Genomic DNA, 25,284 nt, shown 5'->3' on the forward strand with positions numbered 1-25,284 from the left:
AAGATAACAGCACGTTCTCACCTGGACAGAGGGAGGCAGGTAACATCTGATAATCCCTTGGCATTATCTTCTTTAGATTCCTTTAGAAGATCTTCTGGATCTTGGGATGGATCGAGGAGAGGACGTGATGAGCCAGACTCATAGAGGTTGACTGATAATTCTTCACCTACCTCTTGACTGTCCATCCTCCTTGTGTTTCTGTGACAAAACAAAGGTGCACTCGAAACAACACAGCTCACATCTGCAACACTTTATCTACAACTATATGTGAAGAACATTTAATGGTGCTGAATGCATTTTTATAATCCACCAGGTAAAACTAAGTCATCTCACATCTTGACTGTCCCTGCACATAATACAAATAGTGTTCTTTTTCCACTTAACTGATTTCCTGATGTATTCACGGATGAATGACTTTGGTTGGGTTCCATGAAACAGAAAGTGTGTTTGAGACTTCTTCTTCAGGGAGAGAAACCTTGGCCTGGCTAAATGAAGCATTTTCCAAACCTTAATGAATTTCAAAAGAAAATGATCTAGCAGAGACATAATAAAGGGAGCTGAGAAAGAATTGAAGTTCAGAAACAGACAGACCTCAAACCATTAAAAGAAAACCAATGGCGTAAGCAACATAATAGTGTGCCATGAGATCGATAATGATTTTAGGGAGACAATTTCCTGTAAGTCCCATGCAAGTTTATGTGAATTACGGCAAACCAGTGGTGTAGTCTACGTGATACGCAGGTATACGCCGTATACCCACTAGAAAAGGCCAAGGATTTCCGTATACCCACTTAAAAAAAGGCGTGAGGATATGTAACAACTTCGTTTTGTGTCAGAACTTTCACACTTTCATTCATAAATTCACCCCGTCTGTGTTTGCGAAGCGACACGGATAGAATCGCGGAATCCAGTCACGGAATTTAGCTATTTTTGAATGAATAAATCAAAAGTAGGGCTGTACAATGAATCAAAGCTCGATATGGACTAGTGTCTGTGAATATTAAAGTTAAAAGAGACTGCAATTGTTCTACGCGTCTCTGGGAATGAGCGTTCCACACACACACACACACACACACACACACACACTCACACTGAAGCAAGCGTGACTCACGCTCGTGGTGTTTTCGGCGTTTCACTGTATTGAGACATGATGTAGGCTACATATGTGCACTTCATCGCAGAGCTGCTATGAAAGTCACTTCACGAGAATTTCACCATTTCATTTAATAAAACTATCGTCATTCATTCGTTTCATCTTCCACCAGTGAATTACAGTATACTCACTACAAAAAACTAGACTACACCACTGCGGCAAACAGACCTGTTTGACTTGTCTGAAAGTTGATCATTCACTAAATAAGATTCACTGGAACTCATTAATATTAACTAGACTGATATCACTCTTAATACAGATGTTTTGATAAATCATAAAACAGTATTAAGGACTTTGCACATTTTTAACTCTACAATCATGATTCTTCCTTATATATGATACCCAAATGACTGTTATACATCAAATTTCACACTTTTGTTGCACAAATGAATTTTTAGGCTGTCTTAGGAAAATTGACAGAATCATATATACACCGAATCTCTGTGTTTATAGTTCACCACTACAATTAGATTGTAAAAAAATAATTTGAACATCGTTCTCTGTGCTGCCACATAGAAAAATATTGCAAACCTATGTAGTCGTATGAATGTAGCCCGCCGGCCCAAAGTTGCAAGGGTGGTTTTTCGGCTCACAGGCGCTTGGGGGGTGCGAGACGACCACCATTCAACCCGAAAAAATTCACATAACTATTCCAATGACTCTGAAGCTGTTCAGTTAAGGTAAAAAAGTTACTTAGTTCACCTTTAAAGTTTAGCTGGTTTTAGTCATTATCTACTAGTTCTAAGGTCATCCATGTTATTGTTTCTAAACATTCACAAAATTATATTTCAGAACATTCGAATTAAAAAACAACAGTCTCTCACTTCCGGCTAAACAGAGGCAAAATTATGAAGTAACGACCAATCAAATGCTTTCTGGAACGAGGACGTCCCTCCCTCTTAAATTATAAACACTGCATCCGACTAAAGCCGTTTCCGAAGTCGCTCACTTGTTCACTCGTTTGCTATTTCCTATATAATGAGTATCGCACAGGTAGAGGTGTAAAGTCCTCTTCAGTATTTTGTTCCAATCACCTGGATTTGCTAATTAGCAATTTTTCAGCCAGGAGAACTAATTAGTGAAATCAGCTGGCTGAGTTCGTGGGTGGAATAAACATATGGAAGGACTTTTACTTTCTGGCCCCTTTACACCTCTGATTTCAGGTTCAGTTTATGCTATATGCTTTCCATTGCGACGAATATCATGCGAACCACCGCAACGCAGCACAGCTTCTCTCAATAACGCGGTATAAAGGCTTATTCGTCCGATTTGTTTGTAACTGAACTGTGCGAATGTAAGTGCATTAATGACTGATAACATATTTTTATTTTATTTTTTCACAAACCAGGGTGCCATTTCCAATTTATTTGTTTTTTAAGTGTACAAAACGTGTAAAATAAATAGTGCTTCAGTGCACTGTTACGCATCAGAGTGGAATATTGCAGGAATAGATTTGAATAAGGACACATTACGGATGTTAAATATTTGAGATAATAATATTTGACTATAAGGCAGCATGTTTATGCACAAATTTCCAAAAGATAATGAAAGCATGTTGTCTGAGCAATAAAGTTTCAGGATAATTTTTCCCTACAAACATGTGCAGGACTTTCTGCAAATGAAAACTGTAGTATCTTTTCAAAAGCATTTTAAAAGTCAAAAGCTGAATATTTTCTCTCTGCCTTTCTTCCTTCAATGTCCATGAACTCTTCATAAAATCATTATGTTGGCAGTGCATTTTGCTTTATGTAACTGTATATAACAGTAACCTTTTCAGTTTTAATGAAACATAGCATGTCTGTTTTACGAGTTACATAGAAAACATGAGCTACAGTAAGAACAGCCCTTTTGTGATTGTGAGACAGCGTATAATCAATAATCAATGCGTTATCAGATAAAATTTGTCCGTCCCAAAATGATGGCATGATTTAAATAAGTCTGCCGTTTCCTTCCTTCCGCACAAGCAAACGACCTACTCCACAGGTAAGAAGGATATTTTCTTTCTCTGTTTTATGATCAGTTTTTATTACTTAGCCTATACACTGTAAATTATACTAACATACTGTTTGTAGGCCTATAAGCAAATCTGATTGCATTGCCTGTCATTGTTTGATTATTGATGCAATGCACATTAAGACGTGTATGAATTTATGATACTGTTTGGGTATGTCATACAAGAAGTCTTTAGCCTTTGTATTAATAACAGAGAATCATAATGAATAAGTAATTATTGAGACATTTTTGATTTCTTGCATTCTCTCATATTTTTCGGTTTTCTACTGTATTTCCTCCAATCCATTGATCAGTCAAACTCCTCATTGAATCAACAGACCAAACAACAAACATTTTTCATCACACCGCACAAGATTGAGATCATTCAATAAAATATAAGATTGTGGTTTAAAATTACCGGAGCATTACCATGGTACTTATATGTGTCCTGCTTCTCCTCTGGGGTGAGTATTTAATCCGGTCTTTATTATATTTTGAGCAGCTTTGAAAAAAAAAAAAGTTCCTCTCACAATATATGTTTATGCATGTTGAAAATGTAATAGTAGCCCATATTACGTATTTTTCGTATTATTTTATTAAGAAATTATAGATCTTTTCTAATTTTACAAGGTGAAAACTAGTCTATAGTCTCCATTTATTAAATTTTATTTTTCAAAGTGTCACATGTAAATGTTTTTGAAAGATACAAATGCTCTTCCAGTCAAGATGTAAAATAGTATTTCACTAAAAACTGAATATCTGTTCTCAGGTCTTCCCCTTTCAAGTGCTACAGGTCGACTGAGAAAATTCTACTTGATCGATAAAAGAATGAATATAAGTGAAGCACTAAATGTTTGCAGAAGAGACTACACTGACCTCGTCACAATCTATGATGAAAAAGAGAATATGGAGTTAGTTCATATTCTCAATAATAGTACAAATAGTGTGAGTGGTTGGATTGGTGCCAGCAGCTGTAAATGGTCAAATGGTGCTCCTGCCACATTCACCAAATACAGCAGAACTTTTACTGAGGAAAAATACTGTGGTGCCGTAAACACTGATGGAAGATGGGAGTGTTTCAATTGTAATTCAAAAAAAATGTACTTCATGTGTCAAGGTAATGATCCCTGAGCTGTTTATAAATATCTAAATGTCATACACAAGTAAAATTATTATCTGTATCCATACAGGGGAAGGACCATACAACTACAGTTTAATTCGTGAAAACAGAACCTGGTTTGAGGCTCAGCTTTACTGTAGAGAGAATAACACTAATTTAGTCAGTATCAGAGATGAGACGGAAAATGATCAGGTGAAGAAAGCAGTAAATGGGAGCAACTTTTGGATCTGGATCGGCCTCCAATACAATGACAGCCCTGGCTGGTTTGATGGTGAACATTCTACTTACAAACGGAATAGTTCATCTAAAGCATGCTTTACATTTCTCTTCAAATTTTCAGGATCTTGGTTCAAACATAACGCGGGTGACTATTCTGCTCTGTGCTACAGTAAGTTAACAAAATATTTTATGCTTTAAAATTCAAGTCTATATGAAATAAAACATGCAACTAATTTTATTTTATTTTTATAATTATTTTCTTCAGAAAGCTTCATTCATGTCAGTGAGAAGAATATGTCCTGGGATGAAGCTCTGGATTACTGCAACAGTAACTTTTGTGGACTCCTGCGCATCGAGTCTGAGAACGATCAGATAGAAACGGAGCGAGAGCTAAAAAGAAGGAATATCACAGAGCCAGTTTGGGTGGGACTTAAAGAGAGTCGACTCTGGATTTGGATGAACGGGCGTCAAGTGGGAAACTGGAGCAACTGGAAAGGAGGAAGTCCACCAGAACACTGTGGTGCCATAGAGAAGGTGGACGGTCAATACAAATTGTGTGATAAAAACTGTGGAAATAAATATAGAGTTTTATGTGAGAGGAAGTAATAGGCCCTGTGGTTTATCAATTGCAGTTTTCATTTCTCTGCAAGAGGAAAAAGAGTTAATGTGCTCAACAGTAAACAGCTCTATCTTCATGTCTTGTATAATAAAGCTCTCAGTTAGCACTAACTAACCGCTAGTTGCTACTTGGTAATGCTATCCTTAGTGGTCCTGTTGCCTTTTTGGTTTTTATGTTTCTCTCATTTATTTTACCTTTGTAAACCTTTATGTCTCATTCTAAAAATGAATATTAAAAGTTGTTCATGAATGCATATTGTATCATTGAGTCCTTTTTACTGATAATATTGTGTTGATAGCATTTGTACTCAGCAAATCTATAAGTAAACTGAGACACACAGACAGTTCATTAGTGTCATGAGTGTGTTATCTGTGATTGTTGCAATGTTGACGTGTCTGAAAAATTTAAAATAAAATAAAAACAATTCTGGGTACTACATTGACTATTTCCTTCAATGCCAGCCTTTATCCTGTAAAGGAAACCAATTATACCCCTTTTTACAAGATGTAATATAAGTCTCAGGTGTCCACAGAATGTGTCTGTGAAGTTTCAGCTCAAAATACTCCACAGATAATTTATTATACCATGTTGTAAATGCCCATATTTGTTGAAGGGAAAACATGCTGTTTAATGCATATACTGTATCTTTAAATGCAAATGAGCTGCTGCTCCCCGCGCCGCTTTCCAGAAGAGGGCTGTGCCTTTACAGCTCGTGCCTCGGATACTCTGACAAAAACTAAAACATCTATTTGGTTTTGATTATCATCACTATCGCGTTGCGTTGTGACATCATCACGTACAAAATAAGTCCCATTTCATTGGCTAGGCGCCAACCAATAAAACGACTCATTTTTGCCTTCCCTCTGCCCCGCCCCTTTCTCTCTCGCGACACTGAGTTTGCATGTACACAAGTTAGTTATGCATCTAATATATCGCGAAAATATTTTTAAATTGCAGTGACAGATTTGAGAATTTGCAAGTGCCTAACTGATGTTGTACTGTGAATGTAAATGAAAGAATAAGTGCAATTATGTACTACAAGTTCGTGTCTGTCATTGTATTTTTGTGAATGGATACTTGTCTGCAGCTTCAAATTCAGAATACAGGTTTGTGACTATTGTCTGCCAGTGCAAATCTCAACATTCAACATCAGATTTTTATTTTATAGGTTTTCACATTGGAGCTGTGAGTACACTCTAGAAAACCTGGGTTGTTTTAACCCAACTTTGGGTCAAATGTGGACAAACACAAACGTTGGGTTAAAAATGTAATTTAAAAATGTAACCCAACGGCTGGGTTTGTCCATATTTGACCCAAAGTTGAGTTGAAACAACCCAGCATTTTTTAGAGTGTATAAAGTTTAGCGTACAAGTACGAATATTTATTGTACAAGTTCTCAAATTCACATCTACAAGCTCTCGAGTTTTGCTACTCTTTTTCCTTCATAGTTATGTCTGGGAACTTAAACAGCAAGTAAAGACATCGCATGTATTAGATCTGTGTATTAAAAGTGAAAGCAGTGTAATATACAGTACCTACCATTAAATATGCAGTTAATATGAATCAAACAACAAAAGAAAAACAAAATCACTCGCTGCTCTTGACTGAATAACTTTAGTAGTTTTAATAAAAATACATTTCTTACTTGAATGCTGCTGTTGGTTAAAGTCATTAATGACTGATAACATATTCTGATACTGTACAAATTATGTATGTTTTTTTTTCACCAATTACATTTAATAAGCAACAAAAACATGACATTTTTTTCACAAACCAGGGTGCCATTTCCCTTTTATTTGTTTTTTAAATGTTACAAATGTGTAAAATAAACAGTGCTTCCATGAATGTGACACATCAGAGTGGAACATTGCAGGACTAGATGTTTGAATAAGGAAACATTATGAATGTTATTAATATTTGACTAAAGCAGCAAGTTCATGCAAATATTTCCAAAACAGAATGAAAGCCGGCTCTGAGCTATAAAGTATCAGGATAATTATTCTCTACTAACATGTGCGGGACTTCACATTCTGCAAAATAAAAACTGTAGTTTCTTTTCAAAAGCATTTAAAAGTCAAAAGCTGAATATTTTCTCTCTGCCTTTCTTCCTTCAATGTCCGTGAAACTCTTCATAAAATCATCGTGTTTGCAGTGCAGTTTGCTTTATATAACAGTAACTCTACCTTTTCAGTTAAACTTTTTTTTTATGAAAAAATGCATTGGTACTTTATGAGTAACACAGAAAACATGAGCTACAGTAAGAACAGTCCTTTTGTGATTTGACACGTAAACATGAGAACATGTTGTGTTACACCTTTTGCATACTGTATACAATGATACAGCAAATCATCAATAGCCCAATTGTTATCAGACTCAATTTGCCTATGTGTCCGTCTCTGCCCATCCTAAAATTATGGCATGATTTGAATAAAGCCTTGAGCACGGCACAAACAAACGACCTACTCCACAGGTAAGAAGGATATTTTCTTTCTCTGTTTTATGATCAGTTTTTATTACTTACCCTGTAAATTATACTAACATACTGTTTGAGGGCCTATAAGCAAAGTATCTGATTGCATTGCCTGTCATTGTTTGTTTGTTGATGAGATGCACATTTACAGTGCGTGCAGAATTATACACATTTTACCAATTCCAAACCACATTAATCTTAATAACTACTATTACATTTGTATTTAATCATTTATAAGTGATATATAATTGTTCATGAAGGCTGGACATGAAAAACGCCTATTCAGGTGTGCATAATTATTAGGCACGTTTTATTTTACAGATAAAATAAGCCAAAAAAAGAGATTTAACTCAGACTGAAATGTCAAAACTTATTAAATGCCCATGAGAAGGATGCAATACTAATGCAATACTAGAAATTACAGTTAAGGCATAGGCTAACTGCCTTAGGGTCGGGCAGGGTCAGACAAAAACAGGTGGAGAAGAAAAGACACGTTAACTGCAACAGAATTAAGAACTAAAGTGTGAAACCATCAGGAACCCTTTAGTCTCCAGCACCATCTTTTTCCAGAACTGCAACCTACCTGGAGTCTCCAGAAGAGCAAGGTGTCAAGATCTCAGAGACTTAGGTTGACCTCCACTTAATAAGAATCACAAGCTGAAGTGTAGTAAAATACATAAGGACTGTTTTTTTATAGGCTTTATAGACAGACAGATTGAGAGTGCCTCTTGAAGGACCAGCACCACATCCTCTTCTACCACTGTTTGAAGAATTCATCTTCCAGAATCTGACAGTAAGTTTTGGGAGTTCATTTTTAGTCCATCTCCTTCCCTGAAGTCCGTTTTGCAGAGATGGACTAAAAATGAACTCCCAAAAATTACTGCCAGATTCTGGAAGATGAATTCTACTTTACTACCTCTGTTTATCTTCAGTCAATAATGCAAGTTTACGTAAAAGCTGAATATTTTTAACCTTTAGATAAGGTTGTTTTCTCAGGTCAGCAAACAGATGAAGGAAATACTGTACATATTTGAAGTATATAGTAATTATTGAGGCATTTTGATTTCTCAAATTCTCATTTTTCTTTCATCAGATCACAAGAACGAGATTCAGACCGTTTGATTCTGGTTTCCAATATGTCAAACATTGCTCTGGTATTGCTGTCTGCCCTGCTCATATTCTGGGGTGAGTATTAAACCATGATTAGATAATAAGTTGCTGAGCAAATTTGCAAAAGAAAACAAAATAAGGGGGGAGAACAGCTGTTTTGCATGTGAAATTGTAACAGTGTTTTTTCATGTTAAGATATAAATCGCTTAACTTGTGCCACACGTTAAAATGATTTTATCATCAAGGTCCTGGATAGGCGCATGTCTATTATGTCCATATATTAAAGTTTATCCCATGATGCTAAGAGTGACCAAAACTCTTAGCATCATGTATTTTAATTTTAGGTTCACATCTTTTCTCTTTATTCCAGAGCATTCGATGTTATTGCATTGATTATCCTTGAATTGATTATGAAATTGGGATACATTTACCTGACATAATAAATTGTTACATTTGATTATTCTAACTGACTTTGACATTATTTTCATTAAAGAGTTAAAAGGAATAGTCAAACATTCGCTCACTTTTAATGATGCACGGATATCATTAAAACCTTTTCATTTATGGAGTCAGATGAAATAACGAGAAAATACATATTAGAAAATGTATTGCATTTAATCCAAAATACTTTGCCACGAGAAAAGACAGTAACACGTAGAGACCTTCCGCGCTGGTCGGGTGCTGGACTTTGGGCCGATCGAGTGCGAGTTTACACATATGTAGGATAAGATGAGGGAAGATGCTCCCCTTAAAGCGTTAATTTACCCAAAAATTCAATTTATGTCATAATTTACTCACCCTCAGGTTTCAAGACTTTCGTTCATCTTCGAAACACAAATGAAGATCTTTTAATGAAATCTGAGTGATTTCTGTCCCTCCATTGACAGCGACGCAACTACCACTTTGACGCTTCAAAAAGTTCATAAAGAGATCATAAAACGAATCCATATGAATTGAGCGGCTCACTCCAAATTTTTTCAAGAGAGACGATCGCTTTATATTATGAACAGATTGAATTTAGGCTCAATTCATATTAATTAGTTTTACAATCTCTTTATGAACGTTTTGAAGCAACAAAGTGGTAGTTGCGTCGCTGTCAATGGAGGGACAGAAATCTCTCAGATTTCATTAAAAGATCTTCATTTGTGTTCAGAAGATGAACGAAAGTCTTATGGGTTTGGAACGGCAAGGGTGAGTAATTAATGACATCATTTTCATTTTTGGGCCTTTTTTCTTTAAGCCTCGTGTTTTATGAGCAGTAGGATAACCGTATTCATCCACACAGTCACACAGAGCTGAAGCACAACCAAAACAATTTTCTTCTGCAAAATGCATATAATGGCATTACTATTATAAATTATTTATAATGCATATTGCTGTTGTCTGCATTAGCTAAGGGTAAGAGATGACGAGGACTGAACTGTAAGCTTTTTATGTAAATAAAAATAAAAAAAAACTAATGAAAGGACGAAGAGCATATGGCAAAAGAAGCATCAGCCATGTTCTCAAACAGAAAACATATGCAGGACCGAAAGAAGATCCAGACACCATGCCCCGAACATTAAAAAAATCATATAGACAACAGTATATGGCCAGAAAACATGCCAAAATCATGTTCTCAGCCACAAAACACAAAATCGCACAAATAAACTCACAGAGGCAACTGGACCATGACAGTCTTATGATGATTTAGATACAGTAATGTGTCAATAATAATTAGAAATAAAACAATTAATAATCGTTTCTGCACAATGGGTATCGAACAGTTAATGAGACAAATTATCTGTATCGCACTGGTCATCAAAAAGCAGTATTTTTCTGGTAATGTCTTATAAACGATAAATAGCATTTCCACATTATGACGAAACTGTAAAAATGTATATGATCAATAAGTCATGACAACTTATGTATTTACATTACTTTAACTCATCAAAATATTTAGAGTAATTTCAAGTTATTACTTTTTAAGTTATAAGAGATCCAATTTGATAAGTCAGTTTCATATAATTTCAAAGTTGAAATTACTTGTACAGCCAATTTGATTATACTTAAAAATGTAAGGCGTCAATGGAAGTAAACTTTTTAAGTTGATATAGGTGGATTTAATTTTTAATGCATATCTAAAGATTTATCAAGTTTTCATATGTAAAGTTATTCATTATTTCATTATGTACATAACATACTGTATGCACACACATGTTCTCCCAGTTTTTCCAGTAAATTCTAAAAACTGAATATTTCTCCTCAGCATTTCCTCCTCCAACTGCCGAGAGTCGACTAAGAACATTCCACATAGGACCGGACAGAACTTACAGAGAAACTGCTGAGAAAGAATGCAACACAAACTACACTGGCCTCGTCACAGTTTATGACCAACAGGACAATATGGAACTATCTAAACTGATCAGCAAAACTCCAAAGGCGTCTAGTGGCTGGATTGGTACTTATGGAGGAAATCGCAGTATGAAATGGTCGAATGGTGATGATGTCACATTTAACAGAAGTCTTGAAGGAAGATGTGGGGAAATAGGCCCATGCTGTGCTGCTATGAAAGCTGATGGACACTGGGAATCTCTCCTATGCAGCGAGAAAAAACACTTTATGTGTTATGAACAAGGTAATAAAATATTACCTTATAAATATTTAATTTTACAATTAATTAAAACAATGTCATTTTCTTGTACCTATAGATGTTGGGCGAAAATTATACGAATACAGTGAAAACAGAACCTGGTTTATGGCTCAGCTTTACTGTAGAAAGAATCACACTGATTTAGTCAGTATCAGAGATGAGACGGAAAATGATCAGGTGATGAAGGCAGGAGAACAGTATAACAATCCTTTCTGGATCGGCCTGCTGGAGGACAGGGTGAAATGGGCTGATGGAGGACAATCTGCTTACAGAAACTGGATGTTCGCTAACCCTAACCCTAACCCTGTCACCACATCACGTTATCCTGAAGCTTTCATGACTTTAGATGGGAAATGGATAGCAAATTCTGAAGGAAGTTCTGGTGATTCCTCCTTTCCGCTATGCTATAGTAAGTCAACACAACACTTGCTTTGAAATTCAAATAAGTTCTGGTGTAGCATTGCATGCTTTTGTAATTCAAAGTGAAAGTATTTAACTCTTTTTTGTATACTTTTCTTCAGAAAGCTTCATTCATGTCAGTGAGAATAACATGACCTGGGAAGAAGCTCTGGATTACTGCAGCAATCACACGAATACAACCGGACTCCTGACCATTCACTCTGAGAACGATCAGATAGAAACGGAGCGAGAGCTAAGAAGAACCGTTCATAATATCTCCGGGCCAGTTTGGGTGGGACTCAGACAGAGTCGACTTTTCGGATTCTGGATTTGGATCAACGGGCTTCATGTGGGAAACTATAGCAACTGGAAAGAAGGAAGTCCACCAGAACATCAGATTTCCCTCCACTGCGGTGCCATAGAGAAGGTGGACGGTCAATACAAATGGTGTGATAAAGACTGCAGAAAAAAATATAGGGTTTTATGTGAGAGGAAGTAATATAGGCCCTTTGGTTTATCATATGCAGTTTTCATTTCCCCTCCCAAACAAGAGGAAAAAGAGTTCATGTGTTCAACAGTAAACAGCTCTATCTTCATGTCTTCTATATTAAAGCTATCAGTTAGCACTAACTAACTGCAAGTTGCTACTTGGTAATGCTATCCTTAGTCGTCCTGTTGCCTTTTTGGTTTTTATGTTTCTCTCATTTTTTTTTAAATCTTTATAAACCCTTATGTCTCATTCTAAAAATGAATATTAAAAGTTGTTCATGAATGCATATTATATCATTGAGTCCTTTTGCTATTTATTGTACAAGTTCTCAAATTCAATTAAATTCAAAAGAAAAACAAATTCACTCGCTGCTCTTGACTGAATAACTTTAGTAGCTTTAATAAGAATATATTTCTTACTTAAATGCTGCTGTTAAATGCTCTGGTTAAACTCATTAATGACTGATAACATATTCTCATACTCTACAAATTATGTATGTTTGTTATGCTCTTCTCTCTAGTAATATGGCACATAGTCTTAGAGCTCAAACATGACAATCTGGGGCTCAGGTCAGGAAGCAGACAGACTGGCTAAACCGACCGTCTGCTAGCTGTCTCACGTCACCAAGGTCAGATAAATCCCATCACATAGAGACTCTTTCACCTAGATATCATCATATAGAGACTGTGTCTGTTCCCCGAATTAGGACATACAAAAAACGTCCAAACCCATCTAAGGGTAAAAATTTTATTGATCTTCAACAAATAAAAAACCGATATAATACAAATGAGCAAATGATAAAGCTTGGGTTGCTGAATATTAGATCCCTTACTTCAAAAGCACTTCTTGTTAATGATATGATTACAGACTGTAATCTGTGCTGTGTTTGACAGAAACCTGGCTAAAACCAAACGATTACATTACTTTAAATGAGACCGCCCCGCAAGATTACTGTTATAAACATGAACCTCGTCTGAAAGGCAAACGGGGAGGTGTTGCTGTAATTTATAGTAATATTTTTGGAATTACTAAGAAGTCTAGTTTCAAATATAATTCTTTTGAAGTGTTGGTGCTTAATATAGCAATATATAGTGTAAATGATAAATTACGTTTGAGATTTGTGCTGGCTACTGTATACACGGCACCATACAGACTTTATCAAAGAATTTGCTGACCGCGAAGGCGTTCCCCATAGCATTCTGACGCAGTGCGAGTTCCCTTTCGAAAGGGAACATGAGCTACAGTAAGAACCGTCCTTTTGTGATTTTACACGTAAACTTAAGAAATTTTGTGTTACACCTTTTGCATACTGTAATGATACAGCAAATCCTCAATAGCCCATTTGTTATCAGACTCAATCTGCCTGTCAGTCTGACTGTCTCTCCCCAAGGCATGGCATGATTTGAATAATTCTGGCATTTCCTTCAGGACGGCACAAACAAACGACCTACTCCACAGGTAAGAAGGATCTTTTCTTTCTCTGTTTTATGATCAGTTTTTATTACTTATCCTACACTGTAAATTATACTAACATACTATTTGTAGGCCTATAACCAAATCTGATTGCATTGCCTGTCATTGTTTGTTTATTGATGCGATGCACATTAAGACGTGTATGAATTTATGATACTGTTTGGGTATGTCATATAAGAAGTCTTTAGCCTTTGTATTAATAACAGAGAATCATAATAAGTAATTATTGAGACATTTTTGATTTCTTATATTCTCTAATATTTTTCTGTTTTCTATTTCATCCAATCCATTGATCAGTCAAACTCCTCATTGACTCAACAGACCAAACAACAAAAATTTTCATTGCACTACATGAATAAGATTGAGATCATTCAATAAAATATAAGATTCTGGTTTAAAATTAATGGAGCATTACCATGGTACTTCTATGTGTCCTGCTTCTCCTCTGGGGTGAGTATTTAATCCGGTCTTTATTATATTTTAAGCAGCTTTGAAAAAAAAAAAGTTCCTCTCACAAAATATGTTTATGCATGTTAAAAATGTAGCAGCATATTATGGATTTTTCTTATTATTTTATTGAGAAATTATAGATCTTTTTAATTTTACAAGTCAAAATGAAGTCCTAGGCAAGGCACTACAGTCTCCAATTATTACAGTTTGTTTTTTGTCGTTGTTTTTTTACAAGTTTCACATGTAAATGTTTTTGAAAGATACGAATGCTCTTCCAGTCAAGATGTCAAGAGTATTTCACTAAAAACTGAATATCTGTTCTCAGGTCTTCCCCTTTCAAGTGCTACAGGTCGACTGAGAAGATTTTACTTGATTGATAAAAGAATGAATATAAATGACGCACTAAATGCTTGCAGAAGTGACTACACTGACCTCGTCACAATCTATGATGAAAAAGAGAATATGGAGTTAGTTAATATTCTCAATAATAGTACAAATAGTGTGAGTGGTTGGATTGGTGCCAGCAGCTGTAAATGGTCAAATGGTGCTCCTGCCACATTCATCAAATACAGCAGAACTTTTACTGAGGAAAAATGCTGTGGTGCCGTAAACACTGGTGGAAGCTGGGAGTGTTTCAATTGTGATTCAACAAAAATGTACTTCGTGTGTCAAGGTAATGATCCCTGAGCTGTTTATATCTTATACATATCTAAATGTCATACACAAGTAAAATGATTATCTGTATCCATACAGGGAAAGGACCATACAACTACAGTCTAATCCGTGAAAACAGAAACTGGTTTGAGGCTCAGCTTTACTGTAGAAAGAATAACACTAATTTAGTCAGTATCAGAAATGAGACGGAAAATGATCAGGTGAAGAAAGCAGTAAATGGGAGCAACTCTTTCTGGATCGGCCTCCAATACAGTGACAGCTTTTACTGGCTTGATGGCGGACAGTCTGATTACAAACAGAATAGTTCATCTCAAGGATGCTTTACATTTCTCTTATCAAATGGATCTTGGTCCAAAAGTAACATGGGTAACTATTCTGCTCTGTGCTACAGTAAGTTATATAAAATATGTTATGCTTTAATATCCAACATTTCCAAGTCTACCATATGCTTCAATAAATCAAAACATGCTACTAATTTTATTTTATTTGTATTATTATAATTATTTTCCTCAGAAAGCTTCATTCATGTGAGCACGCATAAAATGTCCTGGGAAGAAGCTCTGGATTACTGCGACAATCGCATGAATACAACTGGACTCCTGACCATTCACTCTGAGAACGATCAGATAGAAACGGAGCGAGAGCTAAGAAGGAGGAATATCTCCGGGCCAGTTTGGGTGGGACTCAGACAGAGTCGACTTTTCGGATTCTGGATTTGGATCAACGGGCTTCATGTGGGAAACTATAGCAACTGGAAAGGGGGAAGTCCACCAGAACATCAGATGTCCCTCCACTGCGGTGCCATAGAGAAGGTGGACGGTCAATACAAATGGTGTGATAAAGACTGCAGAAACAAATATAGGGTTTTATGTGAGATGATATAATATAGGCCCTTTGGTTTATCATATGTGGTTTTCATTTCCCCTCCCAAACAAGAGGAAAAAGAGTTCATGTGTTCAACAGTAAACAGCTCTATCTTCATTTCTTGTATAATAAACCTCATAAAGCTAATGCTATCCTGTTGCCTGTTTGATTTTTATTTTTATCTCATTTATTTTATCATTTTACTTTTGTAATACTTTATGTCATATACTAAAAAAATAACATTAAAAGTTGTTTATGAGTGCATATTATATCATTGAGTCTTTTTATTGTGTTGATAGGCATTTGTACTGTACTTGCCAAATCTAAGTAACAATAGAGAACTGTATTGTAATTTAATACATTGGCTATTTATGACTCAGTAAATCATAGAATGTATTTTTAGGATAGGATTTTTAAGGGTTTGGAGAGGTTTTATAAAATACAATCAGAAAAATGGTTATAGAAACTTATTTGTAGGCTTGTAAATCAAAAATATGTTGATCCAAAACATTTAGTTTAGAGACTTACAAAATGTTTAAGAATTCTTGACGTTCAGTGAATATTGAATTCAAATGATGTTGCATTTTGATAGTATTTATAATAAATGAGATTGTTGGTTAACACATTTACATATTTTAGACATAGATTTTCAAACACTATAACATTACACTGTAAAATAATTTTTCTTACATATACTTGTTGAGCTTTGATGATAAATTTGCCATTAAAAAGGTCTTTGGTGAGACAAAGCTCCTCTTCTGATAAATGAGAGTATATCATATCATAAGTGATTGTGCATATTCAGGTACAATTTCAGTCCGAGGATTTGTAAAGATGTATAAAAGTTTATATTTTAAATGATGTCAACATGATATTGTGTAGATCTCAGTCTCTAAATGTACAGAAATTCATGGTACACACACATCACAAATGCAACAAACTGCATTTGAATCACATTACAGTGCAAAAAGGGACATTATACATCAGTGTCACACTTTTAGATGCTTTATAAAGTTAGAAAAACTGCTGTAGGGAGAGAAGTTGGGCATATGTGATGCTGGTCCGTGTGACAGAAACCCTAAATCACATAATGCAGACTCAGCGCTGCACTTATTGACAATCCTATATAGCGCTGAGGCTGAAAGATGCACTTTGATCACTGTGATTAAATAACACGAGCAACACAGTTTACAACCAGCACAAGTTTCCTGTGTGAGCAAATACAGAAGCATCAGTCATGTAGAGAACAAACCCGGCCAGCGTCTGTGATCCATCACAACTCTGAACTCTGATCCAGACCCTTTCATGAGCTTCGCTTTATTCTTTCTCTAAATCACAGCACAGAAGCTGCAGGACAGTGACTATCTCAACACGCCTTCTTCTGTAGTTCCCAATGGGCCCAAAATCCTTAAAAAAAAAAACACTTACAAATGAATTATGAGCACTGATACCATTAAATGGAGAGCCCAGGGCTGGGTTTCCTGAAACCTTCTTAACGCTGCGTCGTTCTTAAGGTACACCTTAAGCTGTACCTTATCGTTAATACGTGTTTCCCGAAACGTTCTTAGTTAAGTATACCGTCTGTAAGTCATACGTTCGGAAGGTTGGTCTGGACCACTCTTAGCTTTACCTTATCACTGTTGCAGGTCTATATGAATATAATTCTGAAGTTTTAATACACCCAGACAGTGTTCAGTTAGGCTAATTCAAGTGTTTTCATGCAAAGAATAAAATTGTCATTATACGGATTGTTGTTAGATTAATTATATTATCCAAAGGTACATCAGCTGGCGAACCATTAAAGGCTTAATAGTCTATTTAAAGGGAATGATTGTGGTGGGAAGTTTGCTCAAACTATGGCAGCGATACAGCGAATAGTTGTTCTAAAAGACGGCGCCGTCCGCGGATCGCTTTTAAAGGCCAGTGAAAGCATACTGTCAGTTAAGTCCTATTCGGACGCTAATTGTTTATTATGGGCTCGTACGGTATTCTAAACATTTACAGGGGTAAGAGATTTTATTGCCGTCCGAATCTATAATGTCAGTGTTTTTTCTCCCCCAACCCGCGTAAAAATTGTTTTTTGACGAATATAATTGCCGTCTGAATCCACATCTCCGAGTTTACAAGAAGAGATTCAAAATTCACTGTTTAAATCCTTTTTTACGTTAGATGTACACTTTTATTACTGAAATGCTGGAAAGTATTTATAAGAACAATATTTCATCGCAGCGCCACCTCAGCGAACAAAAATGGGAAAGAGAAGAAAGCACGTAAAATTTTTGAAATGGTTATTATGGCAGCAATATATGATACAATTTTAAAGGCTATTATTTTTTGGATTATTTTTTATAATATCCCATGAGTCCTAAAAAAGGCAATTTCAACTATTTCTGAAGTGCTTCTTTTATAAACATCGCTTTCTCACATGACGCAGTGAAGCAGTCCCTGCACGAGAGAATAATTGATTCTTGAGTCGTCAAAATCAACCAATTCAGCAGCATCGCCACGGACAGCACCGGGTAACGTCGCACGTAAGAAGGTATATCTTAAGCAGCTTCCTAAGGTATAGTTCGAGGAACACGCCTATCAGTGGTATACCTTTAGTTAAGTTATACCTTGAGAGTCTTCGTAGCGCGCTAATAGACAACGTTATCGGGAAACCCAGCCCAGAAGGTTTATATTATAATTCTGGAGTGAGCTATCTATAGCATTCAGAATCATCTTAATGGCTGGATGAACAGCCTTTCACTAGAAACTACTTTACACATTTATAAACATGCCAGTTTCATATTTTTAAGAGCATGTTGAAATATAAAAGCATATAATGAAATATTTGGGACTGTTATGTTGCTTTAAAAAAAAATGTCATTTCAAATATACAAATAGCCATCAATAGAGATGAGAAATAGAAAGTTTCACCATCTGCCAGGAGCATGCTAACCATCCAAACACAGACAATTTATGTCATAAACATGTCTTATCAGAATAATCTGATAATCTGACTGCAGTCATTACTTTTATGCATTATTGTGTATTGATTCAGATAGAGAGAGATGTACAAAAAAAGGAATTCTTTCTTTCTTTCTGTTTTTTATTTACTTAACAAAGGGTCCCACTTTATTAGGTGTCTTTAACTATGTTCTTACATTTAAATGAATAATTTGATACAATGCACTTATTGTGTACATACATGTTTTTACATTGTACTTTAAAAAATACCATATGTAATTAATTTCTGTAAGTGTTAATACATCTATATTTACAATGTCCTAAACTTACATGTATCCACCTCAATAGTGTTTTGCACGACACAATAAGTGCATTGTACTTATTTTTTTATGTAAGTACATGTTAAAAACAAAAAATATAAAGTGTTACCAAAAAATGTTCTAAGAATGTTTTGCCAACGTTATCGCACGACTAATTCGTACAAATCCGTACAAGTGAGTATGAGGAGGCTAATTCGTACGAATTCGTAGGATTGATGGGGGTGGGGTCAGGGGTAATATGTATGATTTAGCAAAAATCGTACGAATTCGTACCAGTGAGGTCGTATGAATTCGTACGAATTAGCCACCTCATAAAATACTTGCGAATTGCCGTGAGATCGGGTTGGTCATTAAGACATGAATATGTGATTTAAATGCAACACGCGTGATTCAAAGTTGGTTTTTTTATATTTTAAAAACGTTTTTTTCTTGGATCTACGAACGTTAAGGGAACATTTAATTTTGCAAACATAATGGGAACATTACATTTAAACGTTCTCTGCACGTTCTAAAACAAGTAGAACATTTTTTTTACGTTTTGAGAACATTATTAAAGACCAGGGGCCCTATCTTGCACCCAGCGCAATTGACTTTGTACACCGACGCATGTATCATTCCTATTTTGCACACAACGCACAGCGGACTTTTCCCTCCACAGACGCACGTCGGTAAATTAGGGAATGAACTTGCGCTCCCGGGGGCGGTTCAGCGAAAAGAGGAGGCGTGTTCCGGCACAAACGTTCCCTGGTGCTATTTTGCAGTTTCAGAAAACAATTCCGGCACTGACCAGGAAAAACCTAGTCTAAAGTCAGTGGCGCGTTGCGCATGTTATTCATATGCTATTTTGAGGGCGCATGCTTGGCCATAATCAATGTAGCGTGTGCACAATGCACACACTTTGCTTCTCTCATCTACACAGAAGCAGCAGTTTTCATTTTTGCAAATCATTTATTACTATTACAAGGAAAAATATTAACACACGAGGGAACATCTTGTTGTGTCCATGAAGATGTGAAAATAGGCATGAATCTAGCTTACACATTTACCCAAATTATTATACACCTGTTTAACCGAAGCTAATTTGGGTGTGTTTCTCCATCCCCAATGTCACTTCTCTGTGTTTTACGGCCCTGACGAGAACGTCGGTCTCCTCGGCTGTGAACCGCTCCTGGCGTGCGTCTGGCAAATCCGGCATTATAATAGCAATCCGCCATGGCACAAGCTCGTCTGCTCTTAAAGGGAATGTGAGATGTCGCTCTGATTGGTTTATTTTACGTTACACCCAAACCACACCTATGAGTAATGAAGCTACTTCAGACCAACCCATTTTAGATTTGCGTCGGGCGCAAGAGTCATTTATCCCGCTGGTGTAATAGCAACAGCGCCCGAGATCCACCCACAAAGTTACTTGCGTTTCGCGTTTGATACTTGCGTTTCAGATCGTTAAAATAGGGCCCCAGATAACTTTGAGCAAAAGTTCTATTAATGTCACTGAAATAATGTTTGTTCATAACTTTGAGAGAACCTTTCCAGAACGTTCCCTGTTAGCTGGGAAATCAGAGAATAAGCTGTCAGTTTAGTGTTTAGAAAGAATAATGAAGTTGTCATATATACATGCCTCAAACGTGAACTCAACACTGTTAGTTGGTTGAGGCACATCAGAACAGGACATTGCAGAGCCCAGTGAGTTTGAATATGGACACATTATAGATGATATTTGACTACGGCAATTTTGTTTATGCAAACACTGAGTGAATGAAAGCAGGATCTGAGGATCAGGAGGAAGGCATTTTTTTTATATTTTTTTATTATTAATTCAAACAGCACATTTGAATTTATTGGTAAATGGAAGAAGCAGTGGCTGCAATACTCATAATCCATGGAGTGTACAGTACACATGCACAGATGACGTCAGGGTTTATTTACTGTACACATCATTGTCTTTTTTATTTAATTTTTTAAAGCATAGCAGTTCTGAGAATGTACCATTCACACCACAACCACATCACATTAGGACCATCCTATTGCGTAAATGACACAAACAACTTTTTGCACCACTATACTGAAATACCATTTTGGTCCTTTTCTGACCACCATTTTATTTTCACTAAACACTGAGCTTAATCAAATGAATAAACTGATCAGTGATTAATAGTGATGTCCCTGAACATGCATACACACATTACTGAATATTACTGATATGATGTCTAACACCCACGTGAAGCTACTGATTAACTACTGCTCCAGCCCACTATAAAGTTATCTATAAAAGTATGGGTTTTCTTCAGCACATTATCAGCTGAAATCGTCTTCTCACCAGGTAAGACTGAACGGACTTTACTACCTCTGTTTGCCTTCAGTCAAGAATGCATTTTATGTAAAAGCAGAATATTTTTAATCTCTTGTTTTCTCAGGTCAGCATCAGATGAAGGAAATCCTGCACTGTACATACACTGAAAAAAATTATTCGTTGAAATTAATAAAAAATGTTATCGTAAGTGCTTGCATTCAATTGATTTTATCTACATTTAAACAAATGCATTAAGTTGAACTAAAATTGATTGAGTTCAACTTAATGCATTTGTTTAAATGTAGATAAAATCAACTGAATGCAAGCACTTACGATAACATTTTTTATTAATTTCAACGAATAATTTTTTTTCAGTGTATCTCAAGAACACAAGTAATTATTGAGCCAATTTTGATTTCTCAAATTCTCATTTTTCTTTCATCAGATCACATGAACAAGATTCAGACCATTTGATAAAATATCAGATTCTGGTTTCCAATATGTCAAACATTGCTCTGGTATTTCTGTCTGCCCTGCTCATATTCTGGGGTGAGTATTAAACCATGATTATATAATATGTTGCTGAGCAAATTTGCAAAATAAAAATAAAATAAAATACGAGGTGAAAAACCCCCCAGCTGTTTTGCATGTGAAAATGTAACAGTATTTGTTCATGTTAATGACATTCTCTGTGTAATTAAGAAAGAGATCGCTTAACAGGTTAACTGATTTTATCATCAAGGTCATGGACAGGCGCATGTCTATAATGTCCATATATTAAAGTTCATATTTCACATAACACATGTATAGGGTAAGATGAGGGAAGTTGCCCCCCTTAAAGCATTAATCCACCCAAAATTAAAATGATATCATAATTTACTCATCCTCGTGTCGTTCCAAACCTGCAAGACTTTCATCTTCAGAACACAAATGAAGATCTTTTGATGAAATCTGAGTGATTTCTGTCTCTCTATCGACAAACTACCACTTTGAGAAAGTTCATAAAGAAATCGTAAAACTAATCCATATGAATTGAGTGGTTTAGTTCAAATTATTTATTTATTTATTTTATTTTATTTTTGAAGAGACTTGATCGCTTTATATTATGAACAGATTGAATTTAGGCTTTTTATGCATGTTTTGCATGTGAAAATGTAAAAGTGCTTTTTCATATTAATGACATTCTCTGTGTAATTAAGATAGAGATCGCTTAAACTGTGCATTGTACACTTTTTGAGTTGATATAGGTGCGTTTATTTTTACTGCATATCTAAAATGATTTATCAAGGTGATTTAAAAATTATAACTCATTATAACTGATGTATGAGATGGTGAATGTTTTTATGTGAATAAAAGCCTAAATTAAATCCGTTCATTATATAAAGCAATCGAGTCTCTTCAGAAAATTTGGACTAAATTTTGGACTCAGTTCATATGGATTAGTTTTACGATCTCTTTATGAACTTTCTGAAGCGTCAAAGTGGTATTTTGTCAATAGAGAGACAGAAATCACTCAGATTTCCTCAAAAAGATCTTCATTTGTGTTCAGAAGATGAACGGAAGTCTTGTAGGTTTGGAACGACACCAGGCTGGGTAATTAATGACATCATTTTCATTTTTTGGCAAACTATCCCTTTAAGCCTCGTGTTTTATGAGCAGTAAGATAACCGTATTAATCCACACAGTCACATAGAGCCAAAACAATGTCCTTCTGCAAATAAATGGTATAAATAACATATAGCAAGAAATTATTCATTGCATATTGTTGCTATTATTATCTGCATCGCACTGGTCATCAAAAGGCAGTATTCTAATGTCTATATGGTAATGTTTTATAATTGATAAATAGCATTTCCACAGTATGACGACACTTAAAAAATGTATATGACCAATAAGTCATTACAACTTATGTTTTTACATTACTTTAACTCATCAAAATTATTCAAATAATTTCAACTTTTTAAGTTATAAGAGATTCAACTTGATTTTATAAGTACATTGTATATAATTTAAGTTGAAATTACTTATACAGCCAATTTGATTATACTTAAAAAAAAAAAAAAAAATTAATTAATTTTTAAAAAATAAAAAAAAACTTTTAAAGTTGATATAGGTGGATTGATTTTTACTGCATATCTAAAGATTTATCAAGTTGTAAAGTTATTAATTATTTAATTATGTACATAACATACTATATACACACATGTTCTCCCAGTTTTTCCAGTAAATTCTAAAAACTGAATATTTCTCCTCAGCATTTCCTCCTCCAACTACCGAGAGTCGACTAAGAACATTCGACATAGGACCGAACAGAACTTACAGAGAAACTGCTGAGAAAGAATGCAACACAAACTACACTGGCCTCGTCACAGTTTATGACCAACAGGACAATATGGAACTATCTAAACTGATGAAAAATCAAAGCGTGCTTGTGCAGAGTGCCTGGATTGGTACTTATGGAGGAAATCGCAGTATGAAATGGTCGAATGGTGATGATGTCACATTTAACAGAAGTCTTGAAGGAAGATGTGGGGAAATAGGCCCATGCTGTGCTGCTATAAACGCTGATGGAAACTGGGAATCTCTCCAATGCAACGGGACAAAACACTTTATGTGTTATGAACAAGGTAATAAAATATAACTTATTTTAATATTTAATTTTACAATTAATTAAAACAATATAATTTTCTTGTACCTTTAGATGTTGGGCGAAAATCATACAACTACAGTTTAATCCATGAAAACAGAAACTGGTTTGAGGCTCAGCTTTACTGTAGAGAGAATCACACTGATTTAGTCAGTATCAGAGATAAGACGGAAAATGAACAAGTGATGAAGGCAAAAGGAGAGCATCAAACTCCTTTCTGGATCGGCCTGCTGGAGGACACGGTGGAATGGGCTGATGGAGGACAATCTGCTTACAGAAACTGGCCCTCTAACCCTGACACCTCACCTTATGAAATTATCATGCAACGAGATGGGAGTTGGCATAAAAGATCTGGTGGTGACTTCCATCCGCTATGCTATAGTAAGACAACACAACACTTGCTTTAAAATTTAAATAAGTTCTGGTCTAGCATCGCATGCTTTTGTAATTCAAAGTTAAAGTATTTAACTCTTTTTTTGTATACTTTTCCTCAGAGAGCTTCATTCATGTCAGTGATAATAAAATGTCCTGGGAAGAAGCTCTGGATTACTGCGGCAATCACACGAATACAACTGGACTCCTGACCATTCACTCTGAGAGCGATCAGATAGAAACGGAGCGAGAGCTAAGAAGAACCGTTCATAATATCTCCGGGCCAGTTTGGGTGGGACTCAGACAGAGTCGACTTTTCGGATTCTGGATTTGGATCAACGGGATTCATGTGGGAAACTATAGCAACTGGAAAGGGGGAAGTCCACCAGAACATCAGATGTCCGAGCACTGCGGTGCCATAGAGAAGGTGGACAGTCAATACAAATGGTGTGATAAAGACTGCAGATCTAATTTTACTGTCTTATGTGAGGCGAATTAATATAGAGAGCTATAACTCTCTTACTCTGCTAACTACTGTGTGTTCTTCAGTGCTCTATTCTCTGTCTCTGTTATTGAGTGTAATTTCCAAAAACAATGTGATGTAATGCAATTTAAAACACTTACAAGTTGGGAATTATTTCATTCAGTATCAATATTGCTTCAAGTGGTCAAATAATAAATAAAAGTGCCAAAAAAACAAACAAAAAAGCAGTGCAATGTAGCTTCAAATATTCTAAATTTTATTATATGATTGTATGACAGAAACAAATACAGACGGAGAGAGAAAGGCTGGACTAAAAAGTAAAGTTTTTGTTCTGCTTCGTTGCTTTTTATTTATTTGAGATGTAGCACAAGACAATCTGAAATCACAAAATAATGCAGTAAACTGATATAAAAAAAAAAATATATAAAAAAAATCAAAATAATTCAGACTGAAAAGATTCAGAATAATATACTATTCTGCATGTGAAAATCTAATAAATATATATTCTGCTTGTGACCATCTGGTTAAACTGTTTTTTGCTCTGTGTGAAGTGAAT

The 25,284-nt window shown here is 35.5% G+C and overlaps 2 protein-coding genes and 1 long non-coding RNA gene across 5 annotated transcripts; all 3 read left to right on the plus strand.

Moving 5' to 3' along the window:
• Nucleotides 1–2,940: 2,940 nt before the first annotated feature.
• LOC309496714 (macrophage mannose receptor 1-like) lies at nt 2,941–25,135 on the plus strand. 3 transcript variants are annotated; one of them, XM_082166838.1, is made up of 5 exons: nt 2,941–3,136; nt 3,460–3,609; nt 3,915–4,262; nt 4,336–4,653; nt 4,750–5,360. In XM_082166838.1, the coding sequence occupies exons 2-5, from the start codon at nt 3,576–3,578 to the stop codon at nt 5,088–5,090; spliced, it is 1,041 nt and encodes a 346-aa protein (XP_082022964.1). In that variant the 5' UTR covers nt 2,941–3,136; nt 3,460–3,575; the 3' UTR covers nt 5,091–5,360. The 3 variants fall into 3 exon arrangements, with proteins under 3 accessions (XP_082022964.1, XP_082022962.1, XP_082022963.1); XM_082166836.1 differs by lacking the exons at nt 2,941–3,136; nt 3,460–3,609; nt 3,915–4,262; nt 4,336–4,653; nt 4,750–5,360 and adding exons at nt 13,986–14,127; nt 14,453–14,800; nt 14,881–15,192; nt 24,367–25,135; XM_082166837.1 differs by lacking the exons at nt 2,941–3,136; nt 3,460–3,609; nt 3,915–4,262; nt 4,336–4,653; nt 4,750–5,360 and adding exons at nt 13,986–14,127; nt 14,453–14,800; nt 14,881–15,192; nt 15,316–15,935.
• On the plus strand, nt 7,485–11,676 carry LOC309496344 (macrophage mannose receptor 1-like; the record flags this gene model as incomplete). The annotated part of the gene is made up of 5 exons (XM_082166339.1): nt 7,485–7,573; nt 8,667–8,758; nt 10,932–11,300; nt 11,374–11,552; nt 11,662–11,676. Exons 1-5 carry the CDS (start codon nt 7,488–7,490, stop codon nt 11,674–11,676), a joined length of 741 nt encoding a protein of 246 aa, XP_082022465.1. The 5' UTR covers nt 7,485–7,487.
• Nucleotides 21,232–24,175, plus strand: LOC309496742. Its single transcript, XR_014205208.1, has 4 exons — nt 21,232–21,255; nt 21,671–21,774; nt 23,481–23,852; nt 23,927–24,175. It is a non-coding gene; the product is annotated as an uncharacterized lncRNA (long non-coding RNA).
• Nucleotides 25,136–25,284: the final 149 nt, after the last annotated feature.

This window comes from Leuciscus leuciscus (assembly GCF_965113295.1).
Source record: "Leuciscus leuciscus genome assembly, chromosome: 4".
Classification (NCBI taxonomy): domain Eukaryota; kingdom Metazoa; phylum Chordata; class Actinopteri; order Cypriniformes; family Leuciscidae; genus Leuciscus; species Leuciscus leuciscus.

Excerpts from the sequence above, each read along its gene's own strand:
- LOC309496714 (XM_082166836.1), top strand. The coding sequence starts at position 14,094 with ATGGTACTTCTATGTGTCCTGCTTCTCCTCTGGG. Across the intron at positions 14,801-14,880 it reads AATGTACTTCGTGTGTCAAG|GGAAAGGACCATACAACTAC; the intron begins GTAATGATCCCT and ends GTATCCATACAG. Across the intron at positions 15,193-24,366 it reads CTATTCTGCTCTGTGCTACA|AGAGCTTCATTCATGTCAGT; the intron begins GTAAGTTATATA and ends ACTTTTCCTCAG.